The sequence below is a fragment of the Mauremys reevesii genome, linkage group 1 (genome assembly GCF_016161935.1).
Source record: "Mauremys reevesii isolate NIE-2019 linkage group 1, ASM1616193v1, whole genome shotgun sequence".
NCBI classification, from domain to species: Eukaryota; Metazoa; Chordata; order Testudines; family Geoemydidae; genus Mauremys; species Mauremys reevesii.
In genome coordinates, this window is record NC_052623.1 from 41,313,416 (window position 1) to 41,328,041 (window position 14,626).

Below are 14,626 nucleotides of genomic sequence, written 5' to 3' on the forward strand. Positions count from 1 at the left end.
GAAAAAATGTTGCTTTGAATTAACATTTCATTTTGAACAAGTCAATTTGAAACATGTCAAAATGGTTTATTTTGACATTTTCTAGACAAACCATTTAGACATTGCCAAAAAATTTATTTGGGGGGGGTGGGGGTTTGGCCAAAACAATTTGCCAAAGTCAACCCAAATTTGCAAATACTTTCACAGCCCCCAAAATGCATTTTTGGCATTTTTAGTATTAACCAATCCTCCCCATCGCCCAAGTTCTATTCACAACACTTGGGGCCAGATTCTGAGCTGGTGCAAATCGGCTTAGTTCCACTGACTTTAGTGGGGCTACACCAATTTCCATTAGCCAAGGATGTGGCCCTTGATGTCCAAAAGGTAAATTGTAATATTGTCAAAGAAACATCATACAATGATATATTAGTTATTAAAACAAAGATAGCATTTTATTTATAAAATGATCTTCTCAGCAGAAATATAATGAGACAGATTTGCAAGATTACTGTACAAAATAATTGACATACCACATTTGTGTAACTGGGTCATGCTTACTTTACTCTGTATGACTCATGTTGTACAAAAAGAAAATGAATGTTAAAGGAATACACTAATTATTGTGGCTGTTTAACCCATAAAAAGTTTACCTAATGAAATACCAATACTTTCTATAGTCCTTTGAATCTCAGTGATCCATTTCATAACCTGACTGGGTCACAATAGCAAGCTGAACTGTATAAGAAAACGGTTCAGTGGGAAGCCTGCTTGAGTCATATTTCAATACAGTTCACAAATACTGTTCCATTCTGCGCATAGGCCAGCACAGGGCCTGTCAATCACATAAATCCTGTTTTGAAGGCTTAAGTGGGACCTAAAGCCTTATTACAGACCCTCTGGCCAGGGGTGAATTTCACCTGCAGAGTGCACTGGTGTTGAACATATGTAATGATCTTCATCTGAAAGAGCAGAGGGACTAAAAATAGAAACAAAAAAATTCCAATAAATATTCCTAATTTACCAGTGTGTTATTCAAAATGTCCTTACGATTAAATCACTATTGGAAAATATAGTCATTCAAATAATTAAATATTGACTTCCCAAATAGATAAGTAACTCCAATTCAGAAGTCAGAAAAATATAAAAGCGGAATTGCATTTTGCTGAATTTAACTAGCATGCAGATGTCGACCTTTTTATTGGCTTAGTTTACAAAAACAATTCTGTACATTTCTGATCCATTGGCTTACAGTTTAGTTTGATTCATCTGTCAAATATGTGGTGTGAAAAAAAGATGAGCGTATGGACAGTCTGGAGTTTAACAGTATTTCTAGTTTTTAGAATGTTTACTAGCAACATATAAAACACCAGTGTTTTACTTAAAATATGAAATATCCTTTAAAAAATAATTTATAGTATATACTGCCCTTGATTACTGTCACTCTCAACATCTCTTATGGATTCATCCAGTTGGGTAAAGGATTCATTCTTTAGTTTTGGTGACATCATATGGTTTCCACCACTGTGCAAATTGCAACACTTTCTTCCTCTGATCATCAAAGTTCTCTCTAATTCCTTTTTTCCAAAGCCTTGGTTCCAAGTCCAGCATGCCACCAATTATTTCCTTTGCAAGTATAAAAGAGAAAATAAAGAAAAAGGCTGAATGGTTGTATGACTTCACTTAAGGCTATTTTGCAAGCAAAGAAAGTATGTATATGTTTCCTCAAATGTCACTCACCCACCTTGTCTCTCTAATATCCTGAGACCAAGGGCCAGCCTTACGGGTGGGTGCCATGGTCAAGAAGCAAGGAACGGCATAGGCCTGGGGTGCGAGGCCATGGAAGGGTGCTCAGGGCAATGGGGGGGATGGGCAGCAGAGCCAGGGAGCAATGGGTGGGGAGCCTGGGGAAGCAGTGAGGCCTGGGGGCAATGGGAGGGGGAGCCTGGATGGAGAGTCCAGGGAGGAAGGAGAGACAGAGGCAATGGGTGGGAAAAGCCCAGGGAGGCAGCGGGGGCCAGTGCACCAAAATACAAGTTCGCCCAGGGCACCATTTCCCCTAAGGCCGGCCCCGCTGGGACTGACATGGCTACAACAATACTACATCGTCAAGGCTGAAAGAATAGAATACCTGAATGTAGCTAAATATAATCTTTTAAGAAATTAAATTAAATATTAAACTCTCCAAAACTAGACTGCAAAATGGAAAAAAATCAGCTCATCGGGTGAGTGACTCACAGCCAACAACTTCTAAGGTACAGCATTGAAATGCACTCTACAAGGATCACTCTAGGGCTATGTGGGTGTATTAGTAAGTTTGTGATTTAAGTAGACAAAAGCCCAGAAATTCACAGGCTCCCCCTGTTCGTAGCAATATTTGAAAAAAAGATTAAATTATTCCCCAAGTCCACTTATAGTCTGGTTTTTCATTACTGATTCTTCCAAGAAATTTTTACTGTGGCTTAATAAAAAAACATAAGCTCTTATTGCAATTCGTACAATTCGATAAATTCTAAGCATATGCGTGCAGGGATTTAACCACATAACTCCTAGTAATATTATCAGTTATGTGTGAGAGAAATAGCGTATAGGGGAGTACAGATGTTATACAAACTTGAATTCTTTTTATTTTTTAAATGGATTTCCATCTAGAAAGGTTCTTAAAGAAATTTTTTTCTATCAAGATGAAACTTTCAAAGACAAGCTGTTTGACTTATGGCCTAGCTTCCAAATATAAAGATTACTAAATTGTCTTGTTTGTGAGAAGAATGACGACATATGGTCATGGATTAATTTTGCTGATGAATGAATGCTGAGTGGCTTGTTGTTGCTAGGTCTTCTCAATTAGTAATTGGTTTGTAGGTTGTTGTTTTAGCATTAGATAATTTAGTTTCAGTATCAAAATATCAACCGGGTCTCACTTATAGATTCAATTGACTTGGGTGAAATTCTTTAGCTGAAGTTATAATCAAATGGACAGCCACCTTCTTAGAATTTATAAGGATTATTTGTTGTATTAATCTGATAAATGAAGTAATCTGATTATTTGAATCCATTTCAATACTGAGACTAACTTGTTGATTTGACCTTGATTTGATAGTTGCTCTGTTTTATTCTTAGTTTAGTTTAGTATTATGAATAAGGCTAAGATTTTGTCATGGTAATTTTTGCCATAATAATTTCACAGACAGGTCATGGGCAATAAACAAAAATTCATGGAAGACCATGACCTGTCCATGACTTTTACTAAAAATAACCCTGACAAAATGAGGAGTGGGGGGGGTTCAGTACCCACCGCTGCTGCCATTCACAGCAGCTGGGAGCTCCAGGACAGGTGGCTGGGAGTTGCTGGGGCCCCCTGCCCCAGCTCGGAACTCCGGGGGGCCCCCGCCAGTACTCTGACCTCCGGGGGCCACCTTCTGCCCACAGTGGCTGGGTGCTCTAGGGGCGCCTGCCGCGCAAAACAGCTGGGTGCTCCGGGGGCTGCCTGTGGTGGCTTGGACCTGCGGGGATCCCTGCTATGGCTCAGAGGTCTGGGCAGGCACCTGGGTACTGCAGGGCCCCCAACTGCCTGCACGGGCTGGGAGCTCCGGGGGAGGGGGGGGTTCGCTACAGCTTGGAGGTCTGGGGGGGCCCCCTGCCACAGCTCAGAGCTCCGGGGAGTTCCCCCTGCCACAGCTTGAACCTCCATGACATAACCATAGCCTTCATTATGAACAGTAGGTTAGCTCTGGTGATATGTACTCTTGCTTTTATTTTTGTTTAAAAAAGTTTTAATACAATTTATTAAACTGATACTGAATCACACTTCTTTCAGTTAGCAATGTGGATTCAGAACCTTTGAGGATGAAGGTGGATATCAGACAGTCAGCCCAAAAGCCTGACAAGATCCCCCTCAATTAGCCTTTGGTTCTCACATATATGACTTAAATCCCAATGCATTGCGTAGAAAATCTACCACCATCTAGTAAACTGTGATGAAGTATGTTAAAATAACTCTGTGCTGGTGAGGTCTGATTTAGTTACTGATACAGAAAATTCAATACATGACTGGTGTTTTGGACTCGTACACATCAATACCTTTCCAAAATAATGAGGGAACTTGTGCTGATCTTCAATTACATGAGCAAAGCCTCCTTGAAGGCCGAAGTCCACTGAGAAGTAGGGCAAGCCTCTAGGAATCTAAATCCATACAAAAAACATGCATTTAAATATTTGAATAGACTGTATTTACAAAAGAACAGCTGTTTTTAGTTAAGACGCCCCACAATTTATTACAAGTCAAAGTTGTTTTTAAAGTTGGCAGTCAGTATTAATACAGAAGAAATTTAGGCCCCGACCCTGCAAAGACTTCGGCAGGTCAATGGGACTAACAATGTAAGTGAAGTTAAATATGCCCGTATGTATTTGCAGGATTGGGGCCGTACAAGGTATATCTACGCAGCATTCCGTGGCGAGCCTCCAGCCCAGGTTGCCTGACTCGGGGCAGTGGGCTCCTGCTAGCACTCTAAAAATAGCTATTATAGACAGCGCTTTGAAGTTGCAGATTGGGCTGTAGCTCATGCTCTTGACACTTTGGGAGGTGGGTTAGCTTCACAGCCCAAGTTCTGGTACAAGCCACAATTTCAAAGCACTGTCTATATCACTATTTTCAGAGTGCTAGCATAAGCCCCACTGGCCCAACTCTGATGAGCTGGGCTAGGAGGCTTGCTCCAAAATACTGTGTAGACATATCCATACTGTACTGCATCTTTCATACAAGCTGCATCACAAAAATATGTTTTTATACAGTTAAATAATCTAGCTGTAGAGTTAAAAAAAATGAAGAAGAAAAGAACAGGATACAGAAACTGGAAGAAGAGACGTTTGAAAATAGATGGAGAGATTATGACATGGAGTGATTCAGGAAAGTTGAATCCAGATGGCAGGAACTGCAGAGAAGAAGATTATAACATCAAATGTGGTGAGATTGAAGGGATGGAGAGGAGACTGGTTTAGAGAGATATATGTATTAAGAGAGAACCATCAGCAGCAGAGATTTCCTTATCTTCTGGACTATAGTTGTGTCAAGCATGGGGAAATTTAAGAAGCAGGACTGCGAGTTAAATTATTGCATTGGATGAAGAGTATGACGCAGTAAAGACAAATGCTCCAGATTTTAGTCACTTTATTGGTGGCCATTTTGATGCCCCGAAAAAAAGAACTTTGTAGAAAAAACAAAGGCAGGGATAGAGTGCTGGAACAGTCCCACTACACAAGTTATGGAAATAATGGACTAACCTGATGAAGGGGAGATTTTCATAGTTCACTGAGCCCGCAATGAATTAGCCAGCTGGCCAAGAGATACCGCTAAAAGAATTTTCACTGGGAGAAGAGGGAGAGGTGCCCTTGAAAGATTCATTAGTTGCTATGGTGTTATAAGGGGAGTATTGCTGCTTCATGGCAGCACACTATTTTATATCTACTCATTGCTGAGCATGTTCCTGCATAGATAGATGGTAGGAGTTATTGTGTCTCAAACTCACGGATACTTCCTCTGTTCCAGGCCAAATGCCTTGTAACTATCACGGGTGGTGTTTTACAAATGGCTTTCAAATAAAATGATATAGAACACAGGGGGGGTTTCTGTTATTTTTTTAAAGTAAGAATTCCCATGGAGGGTGTAAGTTGATGTATGTTACAAAATAAATTATCTGCAGGGAAGCATTTAAAGTCACATTTAAAACTATTAAGTAAAGAATGAGCTTGGAAGAGGGAAAAAGGGGGTTGCATCGTCTTACTTGAAAACAGTTCCAAAAAGTTAAACAAAGTTCTTCCTTTCTCCTGGTAGGCTTTATATAGCTTTGTGTAAGGATGTGATTTTGATAATAGCGAATCAGGTAATTTATGAGTGATAACACTGTGTGAGTTATTTAATATGGCTTCAATATACACCTCTACCTCAATATAACAGTGCCTTGGGAGCCAAAAAATCTAACCGCGTTATAGGAGAAACTGTGTTATATTGAACTTGCTTTGATCCACCAGAGTGCGCAGCCCCGCCCCCCCCGGAGCACTGCTTTACCGCGTTATATCCAAATTCATGTTATATCGGGTGGCGTTATATCGAGGTAGTGGTGTATAGTGTGTCCTACTGTATACAGGTCTATACTACAGCATATAGCAACTGTCATTGCTTACAATCTTTGTTAAATTTTCTTGAGCAGCCTGCACTATGTGGCTATTTCAATATTTGTGTTATTTTCCATTACTGCTAGAGATCCTTTTATAAGAAACTAAAATTAAAAGAAAAATTTTGATTAAGACATTTGTTAAAATACAGTAGCAAATTAAAAAGATGAATTATTCAATAGCTGACACATGGAATTATTATGTCCGCTTATCAACAAAATCTAGAATGCTTTAAAAACCAGTGATGACTTGACAAATCACATTTGCTCCTGTAAATTAAATTCTGACCTGCTGTTGTTACAAATAACCTCTAAGATTACTACATACTGAAAAAGATTAAAGGAAAAAATAGGTTTCTCCCTTTTTATAGCTTCTCTCATTTAACAGCACTCTGTGTGAATTGCACTGTTTTGCTTAGGTCATCAGCACATCTTGTCTCATGCACGTGACTAGCATAATGACCTCACTCTCATGCCCTGATCTGGGGGGAGCTCACTGGCACACACTTTCTCTAGCCCTGCAGGAGGGTGTTTACCAGCAGCAAATAAGGCTGAAAGTGAAACTGAATAGTCAGCACCCAGACAGATTGTGCACACAGAGACAAAGGAGAGTGTGGAAGAGATGTTTGGTATTCTCCTCAGGATGTTTGGTATTCTTGTTTTCAGGCCTGCCTAAAAAAAACTTTCTGAACAAGATCAAGAGAGCAGAAAAACCCTGATTGTTTTAAAGACATTTTAAAAAAATGTTTAAGACAAATCATTTAAAGGGAGTTATTAGAAACTTGAATATTTGAATACTGAACACAGTCCTGCACTGACGTCAACTTTAAAAAAAAATCAAGTTGACAGTTGATTCTTAAAGTACCAATAATTAATGTGGGTAAGGTTGGTCTTTTAGTCTATGTTTAGGAGCCTTCTGTAGATCCTGTTTAAGTCTACGAAGGCAGTGAGGGGGAGAACTTCTACCTCTTGTCCTAATCCTGACCAGAGCCTTCCAAAAGGAGCAAGAGACAAGCGCAGATAGAGTCTCCTTAATTCTCTTCCACATACTGGGTCAAATTCAGCTATGGAGTAAGCAGGCATAACTCCCATTGACTGCAGTGGAAACTTCACCCATCAACAGCAGACACTATATCAAGGATGAGCCCTAAATTGAAAACTGTAAACTCATTATGCTGTCTCTCATTACTGCTATGCAAATCAACAGCATGTATTTATATTTCAGTACTTAAATGGATCAGGAATGTACACAACTAAACCTGCAATGTGGGTATGCTCACAAACTCTTCCTGAATTATTTTTAACTTAAATTTAAATTTGCTTTACAAATTGTTCTGGCACTGCACTCCCATAACCAATTTAGTGCTGTAGTTATCAAAGAGGAATAATATAAGAGAAATGCCAGGAGGGGGAAAGGGAAAACAAATTATGTTATGTTAGAAGCATTTATCCTTGAAATTTAGGTTTGTATCTAGAAAATGAAACAAAGCTTTGATATATTGGTTCTGATTGTTTTGAAACAGGTAATAACGCTTCCTAGTAACATTTCCTCATCTTCGTGGCTTAAATAAATGGAAACAATGCTCATGGAAGCAACAATGAAGAAATCCTGTGGAAACAGGATGATGACTGGAATGGAGTTTGTACGAGGAACAGTAACAGAACTACGGAGTAGCATCCAAACACCACAGAGCTACCTCCATGAAAACTATACAGGAGCTAAAGGTTCTGTATTGAAAAGTACTTTGTTTACATTTATAGAAGATCGGACTTTTACCTCCTGCTCTTCAAGTAAAAATTCACCTCCCAGAATTGATATCCTCGTCCTTTTATAAGCCTTTGTCCTGCCACACTCCCAGCCCCACAATGGTCTGTTTTCTCTTTCACTTCAGACTGTAAACCCGTTGAGTAGGTAAGAATCATTTTTATATTTGCTTGTTATTCACACTATAATAATAAGCGTTAATTTTAGTGCACTATATATATATATTATAAAACAAGGAACTTCTTGGGTCCTTGAACTTATTTTGTAGAGTGCATACATAAATTCATCAGTTCATCTTTTATTTCACCATATTCTTGGAACCTGTCATCTTTACTTAAAAGAAAATATATAACTTTTTTTTAATGAGCCCTCAATACTTCATTACAAGTTATCAATGCATAAAAGATCAGGGTGTTTTCATGGCTAAAAACCTAAAACAGTTGGTGGAGACAGCATAAACTACTATAATGACCTCTTGAGACCTGCCCTGTCAAGGAGATCAGTGTTTCTAGGAATAATACAGCTCTTTTGACGCGCAGCTGTAGGTACAGTAACTTCACATGATACCATAAGGCCTACTGTGATACATAACAGAACAAAAGTTATTGACCAGAACAAAGCAGTATGCTCTGCACTACAATATCAAAAATGAAAAGTAGGTCCTTGTACCTAGAGCTTTAGAACCTACCGGCTATAGCACTGATTTTGGGATGTTGGAGTAGAGACTTCTAAAAATCCTGGGTTTTGATAGCTGCCTAAAGAAATGATCTAAACAACCTGTAACTAGAGCTATATGGGGAGTTAGTACTGTAGGCTATGAGAAATTAGATGGAAACATTTATTTGGATTTACTTGAATTGGGAAAATTAAATGCAAAAAGTAGTTGGCTTCCATGAGTATATACTGGTGTCTAGGATAAGAAAACCAGAACATTAAAGGTGAAATTACATTAAGTTATGATTCTTAGAGTGTCATTGGTATGCATGATGCTTTATTAAAAAAAACAAACAAAAAAACCCCAAACCACCAAGGTTCCTGACTCAAAGAGCTTTCAAGCTAAGGGCTAGACTGTGTTCCCAGGCTCAGCCCTGAGTCAGGGTCAAAAGATCTACTCTAGCGCAACCAGAAATTATGGGTTTGGCACAGGGGTGCTGGAACTAGGGGCATTGGGGGTGAGGCAGCACCCTCTGGCTTGGTGTCCACCATATACAGGGTTTACCGTTTTGCGCAATGGCTTTCAAAACCCCCACTATAAAAATTGTTCCCAATGCCACTTGTGTTATATAAACAATTGATTAAACAATACATTTGTAAGCACATGACATTCTCATAAGCAAACTATGGAAATTTGGTCTAGATGAAATTAGTATAAAGTATCAGAGGGGTAGCCGTGTTAGTCTGGATCTGTAAAAAGCAACAGAGTTTCCTGTGGCACCTTTAAGACTAACAGCTTATGTTCCAATACATCTGCTAGTCTTAAAGGTGCCACAGGACTCTCTGTTGTTTAGTATAAAGTGTGTGCACAACTGGTTGAAAGACCATACTCAAAGAGTAGTTATCAATGGTTTGCTGTCAAACTGAAAGGGCCTCTCTAGTGAGGTCCCGCAGCAATCTGTCCTGGGTCTGGTACTATACAATACTTTGATTGATTACTTGGATCACAGAGTGTAGAGTATGCTTATAAAATTTGTGAATGACACCAAGTTAGGAGGGTTTGCAAACACTTTGGAGGATGGGACTAGAATTCAAAACAACCTTGCCAAAATGGAGAAGTGGTCTAAATTGAACAAGCCAAAAATGTAATAAAGACATGTGCAAAGTACTTCACTTAAGAAGGAAAAATTAAATGCAAAACTACAAAATGGGGAATAACTGCTAGGCAGTAGTACTGATGAAAAGGATCTGGAGGTGACAGTGGATCACAAATTGAATGAGTTGAAAAAAGGCTAATATCATTCTGGAGTTAACTAGAATATTGTATGTCAGGCACAGGAGGCAGTTGTCCTGCTTTACTCAGCATTAATGAAGCATCAGATGGAGTACTGTGTCCAATTCTGATCACCACACACCATACTTTAGGAAAGATGTGGACAAATTGGAGAGAGACCAAAGGAGAGCAACAAAAATGATAAAAGGTTTAAACTGACCTATGACGAAGGGTTAAAAAAAAACTAGGCATGTTTAGTCTTGAGAAAAGAAGACTGAGAGGGAACCTAGTAACTGTCGTCAAATATGTTAAGGGCTGTTATAAAGAGGATGGTGATCAGTTGTTCTCCATGTCTACTGAAGTCAGGACAAGAATAATAGGCTTAAACTGCAGCAAGAGAAATTTAGGTTAGATATTAGGAAAAACTATGTAACTCTAATGGTAGTTAATCATGGAATCCCCACCACTGGAGGTTTTTAAGACCAGGTTGGACAAACACCTGTCAGGGATCGTCTAGGTTTACTTGGTCCTGCCTCAGCACAGGGGACTGGACTTGATGACCTCTCCTGGACTTGATGACCTCTCGAGGTCCCTTCCAGCCCTACGTTTCTCTGATTCTATGTAGGAGGTCAGATTAGCTGACCATAATAGCCTTAACACCTATGAAGAGAGTTGGTGAGTAAGCTGTACTACCCAGAAGTAGTCTTTCTCAATGACAATTCCTCCTGTGATCCTTTCTGGCTCAGGGAAGAGGGTGGAGGAAGTAAAATAATGCAGCCCTTGGGGGAATAGGCATGAAGCCAGAAAAAGGGCAGTGAGCAATTGGAAAGGTATACAACCGATGGGTGAACACTGTTGTACCAAAAAAGCAGACTCCATAAAGATTTTTTTATATTTCTTGTTTGCTTGTTTATATAGTATAGCACCAGGGCAGGAGCAAAGAGCCATAGAGACTAGTGGTAAAAAATATTAATCAAAAGAAAGGAGAGACAAAGTGAGTGAAGAAATAGCTTTTATTGGACCATCTTCTGTTGGTGAAAGAGAAAGCTTTTGAGCTACACAGAGCTCTTCAGGTCTGGGAAAGGTACTGAGAGTCTCACAGCTAAAAACAAGATTGTTTAGCAAAAGTAGTTAACACATACTCTAAGACTGTTGTATGCAGTACCATTGCAGCTGTGTTGGTCCCATGATATTAGAGGGACAAGGTGGGTGAGGTATTATCTTTTACTGAATCAAGCTCTGTTGGTAAGAGAGAGAGTTTATACAGAGATCTTCATCAAGTTTGTGAAACATACTCAGGTTTCCTTTGAGAATGATGACTGAGGGGTCAGATATGGACTGATCATTTTGTGAAAAACGTTTACCTACAGGTGATATGGTATTTTTGTCTTATCATTTTTCTATGTGAGTTCATTTGAGAACATAGTGATTGCCTGGTTGCGCCCACAAAGTTGTTAGTGGGGTATTCAATGCACTGGATGAGATATACACCTCTACCCCGATATAACGTGACCCGATATAACACGAATTCGGATATAACGTGGTAAAGCAGCGGGGAGCCCCAGACCCTTTTAAGCGCCACCCGAGCCCCGCTGCTTTACCGCGTTATATCTGAATTTGTGTGGCGCCCCGTGCCCTTTAAATCCCCACCTGAGCCCGGCTTACTTTCACCTCTGGACATAACATGGTAAGATTTTTTGGCTCCCGAGGACTGCGTTATATCGGAGTAGAGGTGTACCACATATTGTGATAGGCATGTGTAGGACCCATGGATTTTGAAAGGTGTGTTGGGTGTGGGTGTACTGATCATAATAGCAATGGAGATACTTCTGCAGATTCTGCATCTGTTGTTCTGGTAGAGTCTGGTGCTGCTTTGAGTTGGTGGGTCCTGGTCTGTGGGGAGCTTGCTTCTGATGAGCCTGGCAAGGCCTAAGGTTTGAAGGCCAGAAGAGGGGGCTTGGGAAGATTTCTTTCAGGATGTGGTCCCCATCCAATATGGATTGTAAATGTTTAATGATAAGGGTGAACAATTTTTACAAAATGATCACTCCGTATCAGACCTCTCAATCCTTCCTCAAAGGAAACCTGTATAACACCTTCAAAAGACAAGCCTGGAAGCTTAAATTCGTAACTTTGCTAGACAGTAAAAATCATGGTCTTAATAAAGACACTAGATTTCTGGCTCATTACAAAAATCTGTAAAAAGGGGGGGCTTTTGTCCTATGTTTGCATAGGTGTTAGTGGGCCCTTCACCTTGAATGGTCTCTTAGAATAACTACTACTTATGCTAAACAATCTGTTCTACCTTGTATTTAACTGTGACACTCTCGGTACCTTTCCCAGACCTGATGAAGAGCTCTGTGTAAGTTCAAAAGTTTCTCTCTCTCACCAACAGAAGTTGGTCCAATAAAAGATATGACCTCGTCCACCTTGTGTCTCTAATATCCTGGGACCAACACGGCTACACCACTGTAATCAGAATAAGTGGGTTTTGAGGAAGGGGTTGAAGAGGGATAGGTAGAGAAGAGGGTATAAAAAGGAAAGAGGATTAGTTTGTCTTGGGGCATGTTTAGTTTAAGAAAGGAAGTGGGATATGGAAATGTGGACGATTTTAAAAAGAACAGGAGTCCAATCTATAGGTAGAGATTCATTCATGGTTATGCAGCACTGATAAACCACCCAAACAAAGAACTGGTTTCAGAGTAGCAGCTGCGTTAGTCTGTATCCGCAAAAAGAACAGGAGTACTTGTGGCACCTTAGCGACTAACAAATTTATTTGAGCATAAGCTTTCCAAACAAAGGAGTAAAACTATATAAGACACTGACAAAAAGTGTTTCAAAGCACAGAGAATCATTTTACAATATAGTGGAAATTATACAGCTCTATTATTATACTCAGTGATGAAGAGTAGCTAGGAAGAAAGAAGATAGGATTGTTAAACATCATCTGAAACCCTTGGAAACATATTATAGTGACAGTCAATAATGAGTTACATATGAACATCCAGTGCAATGTGGTAGCATAAGACCCACCAATAACCACCAATTCTGGGCTGCACAGGTAGAAATGTCACAGAACCGAGACAGTGCAGTGCTTAGACTACTGAATTTGGTTCTGTCTACCCATTATCAATCTCCTGCTCAAAAGTGAGACTGCATTAATTCATTACAATAGTGTCTTTCAATAAATAAAGCTGATTTTTGTCATTACCATTCTTCATAATATACCATTAACTACTTCAAAAGATAAATAACTATAATCTAGCACTAAACAGACACATCAATCATAAGGATTTTAAAAACTTTAATCTAATGAGAAAAGAGCATGATCAGGATGACAAAAAAACCCTTAAAATTTATTCCTGACAAATTGAACATGTATATTATCTTATACAAGACATCAAGAAGAAGGAAAATGTAATGGGGAGAGAGAGGAAGCAAATCATCACAGCTAAAATCCCAGTTTATTAAAAACAATTTTCCAGAAACTAGGCTCTAAAGGACTTGATAAACTTTAGGGGTGTTTTGCCACTGACTTCAATAGGGCCAGGATTTCACCCTAGGTATACAGTGTACTGCCCTCTAAAGACATGTTACGCATGGTCTATAGTTGATAAAGTGTTTTTAAATCAGGCTGAGCAAAATAAATATGCTGTTAGACAAATCTGTTGAATAAACACAGATGGGATAAAGTAAAGAATAATCTACCACTGCAAGATCTGTTTTAGATTGTAAGCTTTGTCAGTTACGTTGTCTAAAACACCATGCACATCTATGGCTCTATCTAACTAATGGATACATGGTGGGTCACTTTGATATAATAAAAGGGAAGAGAATCAAGATACGGAGCTTGAATGGCAGTCAGAAAGATGGAAACAATCAACCACTGCAAAAAAAGTCTACAATCTGTGGCAACCGTCCTGCAATATGATGCCTCAAGCAGGGCCGGCGCCAGGCACCAGCAAAAGAAGCAGGTGCTTGGGGCAGCACGTCCGAGTCTTGGGCGGCAATTCGGCGGCGGGTCTCTCAGTCCCTCTCGGAGCGAAGGAGCCGCTGCCAAATTGCCGAAGAATGAAGCGGCGCAGCTGAGCTGCCACCGAAGTGCTGCAGATCGGGGCTTTATATCCCCCCCGCCCGCCGCCCCCAGCTTCGCCGCTTGGAGCGGCAAAAAAGCTGGAGCTGGCCCTGTCCTCAAGAAACAAAGATCCTCAATAAGATCACCGAGCAGACCCTGTGTTGTGACACATTCTAAGAATTATGGAGTTGGTAATGCTAAAAGATGGATTACGAAATAAGAAGCCAAATCAATGGATATGATGAACTAAAATACCATGGCTTAATGAGACCATACAAAGTCCATGGTATCAGCACAAAACAGAAAAAATAACAACAGAACAATAAAGAATATGAATGGCTTTTAACAAGAGAAGAAACAACTGCATTAAAGAAAATAGTAGTGGAGAGATAGGTGTTTTGTCAGGAATAGACAAGGTAACTAATGAAGCAGACAGAATACTTTATGAAACTAAGAATGGGTACAGAAAGCTCTGGAAAGATATAAGATCTAAGGAGGCTCACGCCCTGCAGTGAACTGACAGAAATGAAAATGTTTAAATTACTCAACTGTGTAACATTTCATGCTTAGATACACTTTCCTCATTTAATGGGACATCTTCAAGGTTGTTAGTCTAAAAACTGACCTGCCTCAAAAGTGGACTAATGTTGAAGGTCTCATCTTCTGATTCCATCTTTTTCCAACCCGCACAAACTGATTGCTGCTGCGGAAAC

At 39.7% G+C, this 14,626-nt stretch overlaps 1 protein-coding gene across 5 annotated transcripts in view; it reads right to left on the bottom strand.

The window, feature by feature from the left end:
- Positions 1–405: 405 nt before the first annotated feature.
- Positions 406–14,626, bottom strand: part of CWF19L2 (CWF19 like cell cycle control factor 2) — a 156,731-nt gene continuing 142,510 nt past the window's right edge. For 3 of the 5 annotated variants that reach the window (XM_039493084.1, XM_039493101.1, XM_039493114.1), the window contains 3 exons: positions 14,539–14,625; positions 4,057–4,158; positions 406–1,602 (listed from right to left, as the gene is read on the bottom strand). In XM_039493084.1, coding sequence (XP_039349018.1) covers positions 1,462–1,602; positions 4,057–4,158; positions 14,539–14,625 — 330 coding nt within the window. In that variant the 3' untranslated portion in view covers positions 406–1,461. Of the gene's footprint in view, positions 1,603–4,056; positions 4,159–8,069; positions 8,094–14,538; position 14,626 lie in introns of those variants that run through there. The other 2 variants (XM_039493092.1, XM_039493108.1) reach the window with 2 other exon arrangements.